General features: G+C 38.9%; 1 protein-coding gene across 1 annotated transcript in view; it reads left to right on the top strand.

Annotated features, from left to right (window-relative positions):
• Window positions 1-18,462, top strand: part of LOC147335220 (adhesion G protein-coupled receptor F5-like) — a 34,003-nt gene that overhangs the window by 238 nt on the left and 15,303 nt on the right. The window contains exons 2-18 of the mRNA XM_086276895.1: window positions 521-676; window positions 773-940; window positions 1,240-1,269; window positions 2,898-2,945; window positions 4,288-4,443; window positions 4,543-4,710; window positions 4,996-5,025; window positions 5,533-5,571; window positions 6,446-6,601; window positions 6,695-6,862; window positions 7,471-7,500; window positions 7,811-7,849; window positions 8,051-8,089; window positions 10,281-10,436; window positions 10,533-10,700; window positions 11,316-11,345; window positions 11,656-11,694. Of these exons, the coding sequence (XP_086133021.1) occupies window positions 4,293-4,443; window positions 4,543-4,710; window positions 4,996-5,025; window positions 5,533-5,571; window positions 6,446-6,601; window positions 6,695-6,862; window positions 7,471-7,500; window positions 7,811-7,849; window positions 8,051-8,089; window positions 10,281-10,436; window positions 10,533-10,700; window positions 11,316-11,345; window positions 11,656-11,694 (1,213 nt within the window). The 5' untranslated portion in view covers window positions 521-676; window positions 773-940; window positions 1,240-1,269; window positions 2,898-2,945; window positions 4,288-4,292. The remainder of the gene's footprint in view (window positions 1-520; window positions 677-772; window positions 941-1,239; window positions 1,270-2,897; window positions 2,946-4,287; window positions 4,444-4,542; window positions 4,711-4,995; window positions 5,026-5,532; window positions 5,572-6,445; window positions 6,602-6,694; window positions 6,863-7,470; window positions 7,501-7,810; window positions 7,850-8,050; window positions 8,090-10,280; window positions 10,437-10,532; window positions 10,701-11,315; window positions 11,346-11,655; window positions 11,695-18,462) is intronic.

Here is an 18,462-nt window from a genome sequence, read left to right as displayed (position 1 = left end):
TCACCATATGTTATAACACATTTAATTTAACCTCCTAGGACCTGGTGTCCACATATGTGGACATCACATTTTGGGTTGTCTACACCAAATTACTAAATTTTGCTCTTCAAGGGCCTGATATCCACTTACAAGGACGTTATACTGCCACTGTTCTATCGAAATTTAAACCGAATGTCCTCATATGTGGATCTCATTTTTCTCAGAAACAAAAATCCGGTTAAAAAAAAAATCACATAGTTCTTTGTTTTTAAATTCATCAGGTCCCAATCAGCCCAAATAGCAAAAAGAAATTAAAAATGCATGCCACGAAAGAGTTCGGGTCTTGGGAGGTTAAAGCACGAATGTCTATTTACCACAGATTACTGTAACATGACAGCTTTTTCAATAGTCGTTAACATGTAAAGTCACAATAGAAGTAGAGACATGTTAGATAAATGTGATATAAAAATAAAAATAAATTATGTGAAATTGTTTCTCGTAATTGTGAAAGAGTTTTGTGATTTTCTCGTCTCCTCTACAGAGCCAGTGAAGTTTATTATAGACTTGAACTTGCTCTTCCCAAGATCCAGTCTACCCCCAAATTTCATTGATCTATTCAGAGGCTATGTGAGAAATGTGTCCTTCCCCCAAACCATCACTGAGTCTTTAATACTAGAAGACTTGAACTTCACCACATGTAAGAATTTTGTGTTCAATCACATTTAAATGTTTTCATACTCTGGTGCATGATTTATGAGCTGTGTTTGGTGATTGTCTTAAATGTGTTTATCAGGGTGCTATCCAAACTCCACTGGAGGACTGCAGTGTCAATGTGAGGACCAGTTTGCCTGGTCATGTGACAAATGTGGCCTATACGGTGCATGCAATAATGTCACCTCCCAAACCTGTGAATGCATCAAAGGGCTTCCTCCTGGTGGAGAGTTCTGTGAACCAATCACAGGTAAGCACTGAAATCTTCTAGCTGTTGCTACAGAAAAGTGCTTTCACCAAAGACCTTGTTGAATGTATCTGACCAGCATGTGTTCATCAACATATAGCATTGGTTATGGTCATTATGGTCATGTATTAAACATATGCTTCACTGTAAACTTTCTGTTGTTAGAAACAATGCTGTGTTCTTGTTCTTGTTTCCTTTTTTGTCTCTTTGTCATTTGTGTTTTTGGTTTTCTTTTTTGCTGTTAATCACTTTTGTCATTGACTAGAAAATGAACAGTTTAAAACCATAATTGTCCTCTACAGATATTGCTCCATGTCCACCATCAACTCCTGGTATGTGAACATTCTTCTTGCTTCATTGTTCCTTCTTTAAAGTATTGCTCTGCAGTAAATGTCATTACAAAAAGATGTGTAGTCACTGTATTTTACAAACCTAAAAAAATCTTTCAACAGTTCAAATTGTGTTAATAATTTATAAATGTTCAAATATAATTTTAAACTTCCTTTTATGACCAAAGCCTATACAGTGATAATATATAACCACGGCACATTAAGTGTTCTGCTTCATGTCCTTAAAACAAACACTTGATATTAAAGACATAATATGTAATGTTGCAAGGGTGATGTACATTAGATTCTGTGGCTGCATTTGAAAATATTAATTTGAAATATCAAAAAGTATGCTATAATCTAACTGTAGAGCTGGGCGATATAAGATTTTTTCATATCACGATATGTTTTTTCATTTCAGGCGATAACGATATCTATCACGATATAAGCCAAATAACTATATTTGTAAGATTTAAATGTGCCGTTGCTCACAAGTAAAATGTGAAATAATCAGCAGCTTGTTTTTATTTAAATATTTATTTCCCATAATAAGTTCAACAGGGTAGATGTACTTAAGGAACATGAGACTTTTTCAGATAAATAAAGGCAAATATTGCAAACTACACAAAAGGCAGCCGCTAAAGCGTTTAAGTTTCAAAATAGAACAAACGAAACAGACTAAATTGTCAATTCCACTTAGAAACAAAATATTAATTCTAAAAATAAATCTTAGTTTGTTTTACAGAAGAACAGACAAAACTGACTAACTTTTGTCAATATCAAATAAACTGAGAACTAAAAGGGATTTTCCGTTTTCGTTTTAAAAAATAATCCCGTCCACACATAAAGGCAGAAATGAAGGAAAACGCTGCTATGAACATGCCAAAGCAGCAGGTGGAGCTAGATTCCTAACCGTGCAGAAATGTTGGCCAATCAGAAGTCTAGAAGCCTCGGTGGGAAAAAGTAAACAAAGCTGGGGCATAGAAGCAGAACCGAGTCGTATGTGTGGACGGACAGTAACTGTGTGTATATGTAAGCATTTAAACACTGCAGAGAGTAGAATTAACAGTAACAGTATTGTAGAAATTCATTTCACCGAAACAATAACGTGGCGCACAGTGTGACGCATGCACCAGTTTATTGTATTTCCAGACTTGCTTTTGGCACAATTTACAGTGCGCGCTACTGTTTTTTTGTCAGACTTGAAATAGCCGAAATACCTTCACACTACGGAACTTCTATGGCTCTTCCATTCGACAATCTCTCCGGCGTTGGAACCATCATCTGTTTTCTCTTCGGTCACGCTCGGTTGATTTTTCTAGTCGGCACACTCATTTCCTCCATTACCCGCTGGCTGCTTCCCAAACAAACACACGTGCGGCTTGGCACTTGTGCTGTACGTAACAAGTCACGCAACGTGACGCTGCGGCTGTGATTGGTTCGGCTCTGCGCTACTTAATTTGGATTGGCTGACCTTTTTTTTTTTTTTTTTTTTTTAAGAGGACAAGAGCGGCGAGGTCTATCACGATAGCTTAATTTCTCTATCGAGTAAAAGTTATATCGCGATACATATCGTTATCGTTCTATCGCCCAGCTCTATCTAACTGCTATTTTTTTTCCTGTTTCCATAGCCACAACACCATCAACAACATCAACAACATCACCTACACCAACACACAGTAAGAAGTTTGTAATATATAGTGAAGAATGAAGGTCTTTGTGTGAGCTCCAGATTATTACAATACAGCTCTTTAAATCATCTGGGATGACATCTGTTTGGCATGTGAATCAATTAGCTGGGAGTATTTAAATTTTCAGTTTAAGTGGTGGTAGTCAATAAGGTTTGACAGTACCAGATTAGAACAGTGCGGACTAGGGCCGGGTATCGTCACTGATTTGTAGAATCTATTCGATTCTGATTCACAAGGTCCTGATTCAATTTCATCCCCGATTAGATTAGATTAGATTTGAATCAGAGAAATTTTGCCTCTGTCAGAAATACTTATAATTTTGATAATTTATCAGTACTGACACTTGTGAGACTTGATCAGACGTGTAAGTGTCCCAACATTACCCGATGCTGCTGAAGTAAAGCAGAGCAAAGTTACAGAGGTTTTATTAGATACACAGCTAAGTGTTTTGCAGTTCTGCATAAATTTTAAAAAGTTTACATTTCTTCAGTATTGAACAACAAAACTTACGTTTCCTTGTTGGATTCCATTTTTGAAAAAACAACAACAACAACAACAAAACAGCAGCTGACAGCACTGAACACAAACGGTAAACTGATGCATAATAAGCAAGTGAACAATGCAGAATATAGATTTGAGATGGGAATCTGTTCTTGAAGTACAAGGAGAGAGAGAGAGCTCTGCAGGAAGTGTGATTTTTCTTTTTTCTTTTTTTTTTTATCGTGGTTTAAGCAAAACAGCAAAAGTAAGAGGGAACTCATGACAATGTTTATCAAATGTGAAGTGTAGTTCTGATCTTCTTTTGCTGTTGGTTCAGTGAAATTTGGTTGGAGAGTGACGAACCGTGCAGCATCAGAGTCTGTGAGATGTGGACTTTTAGCCCTGACGGAGTGTCTGTGTATGCCGTCGAGTGAGAAAGGCAACACCTCAAAGATTCTGATGTGACGTGGCCGGGCTTTGTGTTTGCATCTTTGTGTGGAATCTGTTTATCTGCTCTCGATTGCTCTTTTAGCTGTTTGGCAGTTGTTGAAATGAAAGCTTTAACCTGAAATTCTGTTTTTTCTGGAAAAATACATTTATATTTAAAAATCGATTCAGGATTTAATGAATCGATATTGCGTTATTCAAACTAAATTCGATTTTAATTGGAAAATCGATAATTGAAACCCATCCCTAGTGCGGACGTGGGGAGCAGATGCATCATCAAAATTTTGACCGTGTGGAAACAGGGGGCATTAAAGTAACAGCTTTTGTTAGCATTTTCTTGTAAATATCTTCCATCATTGGGTTATGTATATGTGATGGGTTGTGCCCTTTTTTTCCTTCACAGCACCAATGGACTTTGATATAGTCCTTGAATTACACATCCCAACATCCAGTGTGGCCCCAGATTTCAGTGATGTACTCAGACACATTGTGAGAAATGTCTCCCTAAACCAAATCATCACTGAGTCTTTAACACTGAAAAACCTGACCTTCACCACATGTAAGGACTTGATCTTAATTGACTTTTGTACTCAGTCATATGTAATAGTGTTCATGTGATCCTGCATGACTTATGAACTGTGTGTGTTGTCTTAAAAAGGGTGCTATCCAAACTCCACTGGAGGGCAGCAGTGTCAGTGTGAGGACCAGTTTGCTTGGTCATGTGACAAGTGTGAAGTATACGGTGCCTGTAGTGATGTCATCTCCCCAATATGTGGGTGCATAAAAGGACTTCCTTCTACTGGAGAGTTCTGTGAGCCAATCACAGGTAAGCACTGAAATCTTCTAGCTGTTGCTAGAGAAAAGTGCTTTCACCAAAGACCTTAATGAATGTATCTGACCAGCGTGTGTTCATCAACATATAGCTATGGTTACTTAGAATCATTTATTAAACATATGCTTCACTGTAAACTCTCTATAGTTAGAAATAATGGTGTGTTCTTGTTTCCTTTGTCTCTTTTTCATTTGTTTTTGGTTTTTCTTCTTTGCTGTTAATTAATTTTTGTCATTCACTAGAAAATGAACATTTTAAAAGTATAATTTCCCTCTACAGATGTTTCTTCATGTCCAACAACAACTCCTGGTATGTGAACATTCTTCTTGCGTCATTGTTCCTTCTTTGAAGTATTGTTTTGCCGTAAATATCATTACAAAAAAAATGTGTAGTCACTGTATTTTACGGAAGTGTAGAGCTGCCACCCAGGGAAAAGAAAAATCGAGCCTATATCACGTCATAACGTGAAAAGTTTACTGTTGTAACATTACACTCTTCATGTCTGAACAATATACTATCATGCAAATACAATATACATAATTATCATGTTTGTGCAATATAATATTTATATTGTATGAACATAAAAGTTTTTTGTTATAACGTGATAGTAGTGATAGTATTGTACAACCATGAAAAGTATATTGTTAGAACAATAAACTTTTCACGTTATAATGTGATATACCTCTATTTTTCTTTTGCGTGGGTGGCAGCTCTACACTTCCGTAATATATAACAACAACACTTTCAGTGTTCTTAGTTTGAAATGTAAAACAGTATGCTGAAATCTAAACTGCTGCTTTTTTCCTGTTTTTATAGTCATAACACCATCAACGACATTAACTACAGCAACAACCGGTATGGCGTTTGAAATGTAAAGTAAAGAATGAATGTCTGTGTGTGAGCTCCAGATCATCAGTTGCTCTGTAAAATCTAAGACATGAATCACTTTTGTTGTACCAACACAGCTATTTATTTGGCTGCATTAGAAAAGAGAAATTTGAAATATAAGAAAGGTATGCTGAAATCTGAACTACTGCTTTGTTTTTCTGAGATTTTCAGTCCCAACCAGTGTTGGGCAAGTTACTTTAAAAAAGTAATTAATCATAGTTACTAGTTACTTCTTTAAAAAAGTAACTGAGTTACAAGATTCTAAAATAAATTAATTACTTGAAAAGTAACTATTGTTTTACTTAAAAAAAAAAAGTTTAACCCTCTGGGGTCCAGGGTATAATTGGACATTTTTAACAACTTTTGATTTTACCTCTACAGTTCACTTTTAAAAACGATTTACTTTGCCTTGTTTGGTATCATCCTTTTCAGCACAACCTCACGTGTCTGAATTTACAGTTTTGTTTTCATTTTGACATACTGTATTAACACAATTGATCTAAAATCAGACAAAAAACATAACATCCAAGTAGAAAAAGTTATATTTTTTACTGTAACAACCACAAACATTTTTAATGAATCATATTTCATAACTTTAAATGCAAATATAAATTGTCAATTTTAAAATCATATGTACAAGTTTTGCAAACAACAAAGTTATTTGCAGCCATTCAACTTTCACCCTTTAAAAAAAAAACATTTAAAGCTATTTACATAACAAGCAGGTGTTCTGCATTCAATAAGATGCCACACAAACTAACTCATAAACAATTTATGTAAATGTTGTTTCTCATAATTGTGAAAGAGTTTTGTGACGATTTTCTCCTTGTCTCCTCTACAGAGCCAGTGGAGTTTATTATAGACTTGAACTTGCTCTTCCCAATATCCAGTCTGCCCCCAAATTTCATTGATCTATTCAGAGGCTATGTGAGAAATGTGTCCTTTCCCCAAAACATCACTGGGTCTTTAATAATAGAAGACTTGAACTTCACCACATGTAAGAATTTTGTGCTCAGTCACATTTAAATGTGTTCATACTCTGGTGCATGATTTATGAGCTGTGTTTGGTCATTCTAAATGTCTTTATCAGGGTGCTATCCAAACTCCACTGGAGGACAGCAGTGTCAATGTGAGGACCAGTTTGCCTGGTCATGTGAGAAGTGTGGCCGATACGGTGCATGCAGTAATGTCACCTCTCACACCTGTGAATGCATCAAAGGGCTTCCTCCTGGTGGAGAGTTCTGTGAACCAATCGCAAGTAAGCCTCTGTCACAGCCAGTTTCTAACTCCTTGCTCTGCAGCACAGACACCCCCAATAATGCAAACCAACCAAAAATAATTATTATCCTGTTTTGTTTTTTAAACTCTTTTTACAGTATGGCAAAAAAAACAAAACTTCAGCTTCAACTTCTCTCCAGTCCTCTCTATCTTATGTTTTTCTCTATATTGTTTATTGCATATTAAGGTTCCTGTTTACTCTCCATAGAAAATAGAGAAACGGTACATTTGCAATAGCAAGATACATAAAATTCGATGATATTTCCGTCCTTCTAATGGAGAGTTTTGTAAACTAATCACAAGTAAGCACTGAAATCTTCTCGGTGTTGCTACAGAAAAGTGCTGTCACCAAAGACCTTATTGAATGTATCAGGCCAGGATGTGCTCATCAATATATAGCTACGGTTACTTAGAATCATCTATTAAACTTCAGTGTAAACTTTCTGTTTTTAAAAATAACGGTGTTCTTGTATTTGTTTTTTTTTGTCTCTTTTCTTGATTGTGTTTTTTTTTGTCTTCTTTGCTGTTAATCATTTTTGTCATATACTAAAAAAAAAAACATTTTCAAACCCTGAATTTCTTCCACAGATATTTCTCCATGTCCAACAACAACTCCAGGTATGTGAACAATTCTTGCTTTCCTTGTTCCTTCTTTAAAGTATTGTTTTGCAGTAAATATCATTAAAAAGTTGTAGTCACTGTATTTACTAACCTAAAGTCTTTCAACAATTTCACCAAGGCTTATAAGGTGATGATATGTAAGCACAGCACTCCTGTCCTTAAAGCAAACACTTGATATTAAAGACATAATATGTACATTGCAAGGGTAATTTAAATTAGATTCTGTGGCTGCATTTAAAAATATTAATCTACAGCACAAATAAAGTATGCTGAAATCTAAACTGCTGCTTTTTTTCCTGTTTTATAGCCATAACACCATCAACACCAGAAACTACAGCAACAAACGGTATGGTGTTTGAAATGTAAAGTGAAGAATGAATGTATGTATGTGAGCTCCAGATTATCACTTGCACTGTAAAATCTAAAACGTGAATCACTTTTGTTGTACCAACACAGCTGTTTATATGGCTGCATTTAGAAAAGAGAAATTTGAAATATAAGAAAAGTGTGCTGAAATCTGAACTGCTGCTTTTTTCTGTTTTCACAGTCACAACACCAGTAATAACAATGCCTACTACAACATATGGTATGATGTATGAAATGTGAAGCATAAATGTTTTTGTGTGAGCGCCTGATCATCACTTGCACTTTAAATTCTGAAAAACTGCATGACTGTTGTTGTAACTACATCCGTATTTAAATGATCTGCAACTACACCCTATTTATGTGATTTTGTTAATAAATTTAATCTCTGTTAATACTTTATATATTCATATGCAGTCCCAATCAAAAGTTTAAGACCACCTGCAAAAAGTCAAAAAATCATATTTTGCATGGATGGATATTAACAAGGTTCCAAGTGGAGCTTCAAAATGCAACAAGACAGAATGGGAGTGTAATGGATGTTTTCATTTAATAAAGCCTGGACACAAACAGTGAGCGGTCGCTGGACAGAACCCCAGGATTTTCCCTCTGGAGACTCGAACTCCTTTATAGGAATAAGATAAATCATTTTTTGAGCATGCAATTTATTGAAAAAAACTGAAACGGGCTGTGTTACTGCTGGATTCATTGTCATTTTCTGTCAGGTAGTCACACTGTAATTCCGATGGCCAAAGACAAAAAAGGTTTCTTTTGTTTAACGTAGTCGGGTTGTTTAACTGCATAAGCAGGATCTCTCACGGCGCACCATCGCTGCTGAGGTGGGCCGTAGTAAGACAGTCATTTGAAATTTCTTAAATGATCCTGAGGGTTATGGAACAAAAAATTCAAAGCTGTTTTGGTTGTCGCCATTACATATTCAGTTTACCATTCTGCTATCCCTGAGTATCTATGGCCGGACACTAAAACTACTCTGTTTTCTGTCCCCTTCATATCTTCTCTGTCTTTTGTTTTCAGCTATGCTCATCATTTTAAGTGGATCTGGATCAACTCTGATGTTCTTGTAGAGTTGACGTTTTTTTAGGAATTGCTACCTGATGTGGTCAAAGCATTTGTTCCATTCGATCCAGGTTTTAACCATGAGTTGTTGTCATGAACTCTGTGTAGTGACTGAACAAATTAGATTGTGGATATTAGCAGAAATAAGCTTATTATTTTAGTGTGTCAGTAGAGTCTCTCTTTTAGCAAAATAGTGAGGATTTTGGAAATTACTCACCAAGCTCTACTTGGTGTAGAGCTGCTGCACCAAGTTCTTAAATCAACTGCAGCAGGACTATATTATTATTATTATTATTATTATTATTATTATTATTATTGAGCAAGTAAATCTGAGCTGTCCACTTTGTACTTATTCTTACAAAAGATTTTTTGATATCTTCAAGACTTTTTAATATTCAATACTCTGACATTCTCACTATTTTAAAAAATAGTTTAAATTTTTTTTTCTTTCAACCAGCATTTCCTAATTATACATTGTATGCTTGACGTGGGTCATCAATATGGATACATCATTCTAAATTTCATTTATTTGATCAGTCTCCAATGCCATAATTCTTTCTTGTGACTCATTTTTAAGGTGGTTCACTCACATTAAATGAACACTTGACATCTGAATCATGTATAATCCAAAAAACAAGAATATGATAACTTCCATCACTTAAAATTAATCCACTTGTTATTGAAAAATGAGCATTTGGAAAAACCATTTTGTTAATAAGGGTTATACTTTCTTTGGTAATCTGACTAGGTTTACTAGGTCAATTGAAACCGATGACTTAATGTTTTTAAATAATTTACATTTTCAACAAGATTTATATAAATGCTTCTACTATTTAAATGCAATATGTAAATACTATTACATTTCTTCTTGAATAACATTTAGAATATTATTCATCATTATAATAAACAGTTGCATCAAAATCAATGTTGTTTTTAAAATTAAATAATTTATGTTCGATTGGAGCAGCTGCAGCTGCCCAGCCAAGGAAACTCATGTCTTTAAGCTCATGCCAGAGGAGGTTTGGACCTCTGTAGTTAGTGAGTTAGTGAGCTCTTTAGAAAGATCCATCCTTTCATAAATGTTTGAAAAAGGTGGACTGCATGGCTAGGTGCTCTTTTGTTTTGTTTTTTTTACACCTGTCACAATGGAGCTGAAAAAAATGTGAATTAAAAAGTGTGGCCCTTCACTTCTGTACTTCTTCTGATCCTGTACATCTCAAAAGAAGTAGAAACATGTTAGATCAATGGGATGTTTGTTCATAAACAATTTATGTAAATGTTGTTTCTCATATTTGTGAAAGAGTTTTGTGATGATTTTCTCCTTGTCTCCTCTACAGAGCCAGTGGAGTTTATTATAGACTTGAACTTGCTCTTCCCAATATCCAGTCTGCCCCCAAATTTCATTGATCTATTCAGAGGCTATGTGAGAAATGTGTCCTTTCCCCAAAACATCACTGGGTCTTTAATAATAGAAGACTTGAACTTCACCACATGTAAGAATTTTGTGCTCAGTCACATTTAAATGTGTTCATACTCTGGTGCATGATTTATGAGCTGTGTTTGGTGATTGTCTTAAATGTCTTTATCAGGGTGCTATCCAAACTCCACTGGAGGACAGCAGTGTCAATGTGAGGACCAGTTTGCCTGGTCATGTGAGAAGTGTGGCCGATACGGTGCATGCAATAATGTCACCTCTCACACCTGTGAATGCATCAAAGGGCTTCCTCCTGGTGGAGAGTTCTGTGAACCAATCGCAAGTAAGCCTCTGTCACAGCCAGTTTCTAACTCCTTGCTCTGCAGCACAGACACCCCCAATAATGCAAACCAACCAAAAATAATTATTATCCTGTTTTGTTTTTTAAACTCTTTTTACAGTATGGCAAAAAAAAAAACAAAACTTCAGCTTCAACTTCTTCTCTGCAGTCCTCTCTATCTTATGTTTTTCTCTATATTGTTTATTGCATATTAAGGTTCCTGTTTACTCTCCATAGAAAATAGAGAAACGGTACATTTGCAATAGCAAGATACATAAAATTCGATGATATTTCCGTCCTTCTAATGGAGAGTTTTGTAAACTAATCACAAGTAAGCACTGAAATCTTCTCGGTGTTGCTACAGAAAAGTGCTGTCACCAAAGACCTTATTAAATGTATCTGGCCAGGATGTGCTCATCAATATATAGCTACGGTTACTTAGAATCATCTATTAAACTTCAGTGTAAACTTTCTGTTTTTAAAAATAACGGTGTTCTTGTATTTGGTTTTTTTTGTCTCTTTTCTTGATTGTGTTTTTTTTTTGTCTTCTTTGCTGTTAATCATTTTTGTCATATACTAAAAAAATAAGCATTTTCAAACCCTGAATTTCTTCCACAGATATTTCTCCATGTCCAACACCAACTCCAGGTATGTGAACAATTCTTGCTTTCCTTGTTCCTTCTTTAAAGTATTGTTTTGCAGTAAATATCATTAAAAAGTTGTAGTCACTGTATTTACTAACCTAAAGTCTTTCAACAATTTCACCAAGGCTTATAAGGTGATGATATGTAAGCACAGCACTCCTGTCCTTAAAGCAAACACTTGATATTAAAGACATAATATGTACATTGCAAGGGTAATTTAAATTAGATTCTGTGGCTGCATTTAAAAATATTAATCTACAGCACAAATAAAGTATGCTGAAATCTGAACTGCTGCTTTTTTTCCTGTTTTATAGCCATAACACCATCAACACCAGAAACTACAGCAACAAACGGTATGGTGTTTGAAATGTAAAGTGAAGAATGAATGTTTGTATGTGAGCTCCAGATTATCACTTGCACTGTAAAATCTAAAACGTGAATCACTTTTGTTGTACCAACACATTTATATGGCTGCATTTAGAAAAGAGAAATTTGAAATATAAGAAAAGTGTGCTTTTACACCAGTAATAACAATGCCTACTACAACATATGGTATGACGTATGAAATGTAAAGTATAAATATTTTTGTGAGCGCCTGATCATCACTTGCATTTTATTTGATTTTGTTATTTTTTTTTTTATATATATTCATGTACAGTCCCAATCAAAAGTTTAGGACCACTTGAAAAATCTCAGAAAATCATATTTTGCATGTTTGGATCATAACAAGATTTCAGGTAGATCTTCAACACGCAACAAGAAGAAACGGGAGTGACACAAAACATTTTTTGAACGTGAATTTATTGAAAACAACGCTTAAACTGAAACAGGCTGTTTTACAACTTAAGAAAAGTTTAGGACCACTTGCCTTTTAAATGCCTTTGCAAAAATGTGGATTCACTGTCATTTTCTGTCAGGTAGTCACACTGTCATTAAGTTCTGATGGAAAAGGCAAAAAATGTTTCCCTTTTTCAACATGCTCGGGTTGCTAAACACTATAAGCAGGGTCTCTGGCAGTGCACCATCACTGCTGAGGTGGGACAGTCATTTGGAATTTCTTAAATGATTCTGAGGGTTATGGAACAAAAAAGTCGAGTGGAAGAAACAAACAATTTCTCCTGCAGTGAGCCACAGGATCCAATTGGCTGTCCCTCAAGACACTGGACGATCCGCGACCCAAATTAAAGCCGTTACTGGTGCCAACTGCAAACCCATAACCATCAGATGGCATCTGAGACTGAAGGGCTTCAAATATAAAAAAACATCTTCAAAGGCCTTGTGTCCTGGAACGCCACAGAACTGACTGTTTGGACTTTGCAAGAGAGCACCAAACACTGGACATTGAAAGGTGGAAGAAAGTTTTATTCTCTGAAGAGAAAAAATCCAAGCAGATGCCACTTCAGATGTTTTCTATGCACCACAGTGGTGGTGGCACCATAATAGTCTGGGGTGCTCTTTTTCTTCAGTGGAACAATGGAGCCTCAGGAGGTGCAGGGGTGTCAAACAGCCCCTGGCTATGTCCAGATGTTGCAGAGAGCATCCCTGATGACTGAGGCCCTCGTCTGTGTGGTAACAACTGGGATTTTCTTTTTTTTTTTTTTTTCTTTTTTTTTAAATGACATCAGAAACAGCAGTATGCGACATTACGTGCTGGCAGAGCTTCAGTTCATCCTTTGTCATTTTTTTTTTTTTTTTTTTAATAAATAGGACAGGGGGAATGAATGAGAGAGAGAGGGGGAGAGAAAGAAAGAAAACCAAAGGGGAGAAGAGACGGTGAGAAGGGGGGGGAAGAGAGACAAAAAAAAAAAAAAAAAAACTCCTGGGTCACCTGTATGGAGAAAAAACAAACAAACAAACAAACAAACAGAGGAGACAGCAAACAACAAAGAGCAACATAATAATAGAGAAAACAAAGCACCATCACAATAAACTAGCTAGTCATAGATATCAGTATTTACTAAGTAATAAACGATATTGTGCAGCACGCAAGATAGACAGCGCACAGTGTGCTTTGAGGCAGCGGCCAAGAAAGCTTTAGTCCGCGTCTGTGAATACCCATGTGTGCATACCTGTGTGGATCAGCATGCTTGCATTCCAAAGGTTTCTCCATGTAATGATCTGCTAGGGAGTGTGGGGGGGCCACAGCCCCGTCCTCCAGGGTGTGAAGCGGGTATGGAGGAGATCAAAACTCCAGACATCCAGAGGCCCCCAGAACACAAGAGACCATGGAAGACCAACAGAGGGGCAGCCGCGCCACTGTCCCAGTAAGAGCTGAGGAGAGTCCCAGATGAGGGCTCGCCCAGCAGCCGCGGAGCAGAAGTCAGGGGGAGTTGCAGTGACGCGCCCGTGAGCTCCGCCGGCCCCCAGCTGCGCCTGAGTGACCGAGCCCTAGGCCGAGAGGCCGGGGGCACCCCACCTCCAAAGGGGCCCGAGCGAGCCCCAGGCCCCAGGCCCCGACAAGCGGCCGCCAAGGAGTGAGCCGGTGTGTACCCGGACGCCCACCCCCAGACACAAAGAACCACCAACACACCGACACCTGAGGGAGTCCGCCACCGGCAGGGGAAGTGGTGGTGGGTGGAGATAGGCCTCCAAACCTTGGAGGGCCTGAGGTGTCCCCAGAGAGGTGGCGTCTGATACCCAACCTGACATATAGACACAGACATACAGGCACACACAGACACAAACATCCATTCCCACCCTCATGCTCTCATATGCACTCACTCCACACTCAACCAACGTGGAGACAGACATAAAGAGACGCTGTACACACAATCACACTCCCCAAGCGTACTCTACAAACCGGGTCTAGGTACCCTTGCCCCTGGAGGGGGGAATTGCACCCAGACCCAGGTGGTGTTACCCTTTTCCCTGCGGTGGGGAGAGGCAGACCACCCCGACTCCGCAGCAGCAGGGAGGCCCCACACCCCAGACCGCAGTCGGACGGCCAACTCCTCCTACTAGCCCTCCCGCTCCAGCAGGCCGCAGAGAATGGGGGTGGGAGAAGACTCCAAACCTCCCTCCACCCGCTCATTGTAGTGTTGATGCATATGTGTTCTAAGGTGCAATTAAAACCCAGGAGGGCATGGAGCTACCTGCCAAGGAGCAGCAGGTAAGCGCATAGTCCCTCCTGCTAACCCTCAATGACTAAGTGTATTTAAAATTGAGAGGTGGGCAACGACGTCAGGGGTGAGGTATACACCCTGATGGTGATTTGGACTCCGTGATTGTGCCCACCCCCAAGATCCTATATGTATGTGTAATGAGAGTGTGAATAATGTGAATGTCTAAGTTGTGGGATAAAATTGAGGCAGAGGCAGCCAGAAGGGGACGGGGGGGGGGGGGGGGTAGCCTCCTCTGCACCCTGGTGACATACCCCCACTCCAAGGCCCTGCATGTGTGGGTGGTTGTGGAGGAGCGGGAAGAGGGAGGCAGCTGGAGATGGGGAGGGAAGGAAGGGAGGGGCAGGTAACCCCTCCCTGGGGCCAGCTCCCCCGCTGACCCCAGTAGGCACTCCCACCCTCCGCGACCCGCCAGGGAAGGGGGGCCCAGGCCCATCAGACCGGGGCCCAGTGCAGTAGCGCCCCCCGGCTCCACAGAGCCCTGGACAGTCCACCCAACCCCACCACAGAGAAAACTGCACCCACCCCACCAACCACACATCTTCCAGACTACATAAGACGGTAAACGCCCAGGCTGAGATCTTCCTCCACCTCTCCTGTATCTCCCCCTCCTGCAGAGAGTTCCTGAGAGAAGAAAGCTCCTGCCAGATGTGACCATCCCCCCCACCAGTTGAAGAGCCCCCCAGGCGGCTCGATGCACCGGCGGCACCCTGCTCCAGGGCCGGGCCCCCATGCACCCACCCGCCCACAACCCCGGCAACACACCAACCAGGACCCGAGCCCCCAAGGCCCGGCCCGGGCCCCAGCCCAGAGACGGAGCGCCCCCAGAACCTCACGCCCATCCCGGACCCACCCAGGGGCAGCCAGGTTGCCAGGTCAGTAACCCGCGTCCGTCAGCACAGACCCTCCCCTAGCCCCGCTGCACGCAGCCGCGAGGGAACAGTCACCTGAGAGCCAACAGAGCCCTCAACCGGACGTGACCGCTACCCCGGGTTGAGCCCCCCAAGGAAGATGCCTCCGGGGAACCCCCCGACGCCCTAAGCCTGTCCCTACCCCCTCACCAATCACAACAGTGAAGGCGGGACCAAACTATGACCCCCCACCCCCACTAGGTGATGGAGCTGATAAAAGGGGCCCAGAGCAATTGATCTAATGTGGTGGCAGAGGCTGTGTCAAGACTAATGTAATCTAATAGATAATTTCTATATTGGTTAGAATTAAGATTATTTTTATTTTTCCAGTTCATGAGGACTGTTTTCTTGGCTATGCATAGGGCAGTGAAGATCATATGGGCTATATTCTTTTCTGAAGTGACATTATCTAAGCTGCCCAGTAAACACACTAAGGGGGAGGTTGGAATGTTACATTTCAGACATTTTGATAAGTCTTCACATATCTCGCGCCAAAACTTTTGCACTGGTGGACAGAACCAAAGAGCGTGGATGTAATTGTCTGGTGTATTGCCTTGACAGTGTGAGCAGTTGTTGGAAGATGTAAAGCCCATCTTGAACATCCGATGACCTGTATAGTGCACTCTATGAAGTATTTTGTATTGTATTAATTGCAGACTGGGATTTTTAATTAATTTAAAAGTTTTTAAGCAAATCTGAGACCAGAAGTTTTGGTCTAGGTTGACTGATAAATCTGCTTCCCACTTTGCAGTAGGAAGGGATATTGATTCATCTAATTTAGAAAGTGTTCTGTATATTTTAGATAATAATTTGGGGGATTTAAGAGTAAGAAAATGTGCCGCACTTAGTGGTGTTTGTAATTCAACTTGACTGAGGTTAAATTTCTTTTTTACTATGGATTTAATTTGTTGATATTCTAAAAACCTTGTCTTGTTGATCCCATATTGTTCAACTAGTCTGTCAAATGGAATAAATTCTGTTCCCTCTAATATATGTTCTAAGTATTTAATTCCTTTACAACTCCATTCTGGGAAATTAATCATATTATTGTTTTGTAATATGTCAGGGTTATTCCAGATAGGTGTACGTTTGCATGGGATTAATGAAGACTCCGTTATTTTTAGAAACTCCCACCATGCTGTTAGAGAAAAGCTGATGTTGATACTTTTAAAGCATTCATGTCTTTTGATGTTTGAGCTAATAAATGGTAGGTCTGAAATCTCTAGATCCTTGCATAGTGCCTGTTCAACATCTAGCCAGGGCTCATCTAAGAAGGTATGTTTTAACCATTCTGAGATGAACTGAAGCCTGTTGGCTAAGAAGTATTGGTGAAAATTAGGCAGATCTAATCCTCCTCTATCCTTGGTTCTTTGTAGCGTTTTTAAGCTAATACGCGGGGGTTTATCTTTCCAAAGGAATTTGGAAATATATGAATCCAGAGATCTGAACCAATCTTGTGATGGTTTGTTAGGGATCATCAAAAATAAGTAATTTATTTTTGGCAAGATCATCATTTTTATAGTGGCGACCCTTCCCATGAGTGATATGGGTAAAGATTTCCATCTAGTCAGATCGCCTTCTACTTTCTTTAGAAGTGGGATGTGGTTTAGTTTAGTTAAGTCTGAAAGCTTAGGAGAGATATTAATACCTAAATATTTAATATTTCCGGATTGCAGTGGGGCAGAGGAAGAATTATGGAAGGAGCAGTTAATGGGGAGAACTGTAGATTTTGGCCAGTTAATTGAATAATCTGAAACTCTTGAAAACCAGTTTATTAAAGTAATTACCTCAGAGAGGTTGGTTTGTGTGTTTTGCAGAAAAAGCAACACGTCATCCGCATAGAGACTGATTTTATGTTCTATGTTCTTACATTTTATGCCCTTAATTGTTGTAGCCTGTCTAAATGCTGCTGCTAGAGGTTCGATAAAAATTGCAAAAAGTGAGGGGGAGAGTGGGCATCCCTGTCTGGTGCCCCTCAGGAGACAGAAGCTGGAGGATGTCTGGTCATTTGTTCTGATACGAGCCGTTGGGGAATTGTATAATATTCTTATCCAGTTTATGAAAGAGTTTCCAAAACCAAATTTGTGTAAAGTTGCGAATAAAAATTTCCAATTAACTCTGTCAAATGCTTTTTCTGCATCTAGAGATAATATTATGGCTTCGATGTTTTTATCGTATGAGTAGTCTATTAAATTAAGTAATCTACGAGTGTTTGTTGAGGAGTGCCGACCTTTTATGAAACCAGTTTGGTCAGGATGAATTAAGAGGGGGGTCATTTTCTCTAATCTCTTTGAGAGAGCTTTGCAGATTATTTTAAGGTCTACATTTAAAAGAGAAATTGGACGATAGCTTGAGGGAAATAAAGGGTCTTTGCCTGGTTTTAGCAGGAGACTAATGTTGGCAGAATTCATATTTGGTGGTAGTCTGCCCTTTTCCTCGATTTCCTGCAACATGCTGTGGAATACTGGTGCCAAAATTGTCCAGAATTCTTTGTAGAATTCTGCAGGGAAGCCGTCTGGACCTGGAGCCTTATTATTGGGCATACTTATCAGGGCTTCCTGGAGTTCACTTGGCGTCAGTGGCGAATCCAATTCCATTGCTTGACTGTCTAGTAATTTTGGAAGAGTTACGTTGTCAAGAAACAGATCAATTTCATTTTTAGATGGGTTTATTTGTGGTGAGTATAAAGTTTCATAGAAATCCCTAAAAATGTTGTTTATTCTTCCAGGATCATATATTGTGTTCCCCGATAAATCTTTAGCAGCACATATAGTTGTTTTTTCTTTATTTATTTTTAGCTGGTTAGCTAGAAATCGACCTGATTTGTTACTGTGTTCAAAATTCTGCAAGCGAAGTCTTTGTATAAGGAATTGTGTTTTTTTATTAATAGTTTCATTTAATTCTAGTTTTGTTTTGCATATTTTGTTCAATGTTTCCTGATCTTGGTGGGACGCGTAGGCTTCTTCTAGTGATTTGATGTTTTTTTCTAATTCCTGAATATTTTTGTTTTCTTCTTTCTTTTTGTGTGATGAGAAAGAAATTATTTTACCTCTCATCACAGCTTTCCCTGCTTCCCATAGAACAGAAGCAG

This window comes from Aulonocara sp. 'chitande type north' Nkhata Bay, linkage group LG3 (genome assembly GCF_057382095.1).
Source record: "Aulonocara sp. 'chitande type north' Nkhata Bay isolate Kocher_YH1m ecotype deep benthic linkage group LG3, A_spYH_male_GT1.1, whole genome shotgun sequence".
NCBI classification, from domain to species: Eukaryota; Metazoa; Chordata; class Actinopteri; order Cichliformes; family Cichlidae; genus Aulonocara; species Aulonocara sp. 'chitande type north' Nkhata Bay.
Note: the sequence above shows the minus strand (reverse complement) of the source record. Positions and strands in the feature narration are given on the sequence as shown.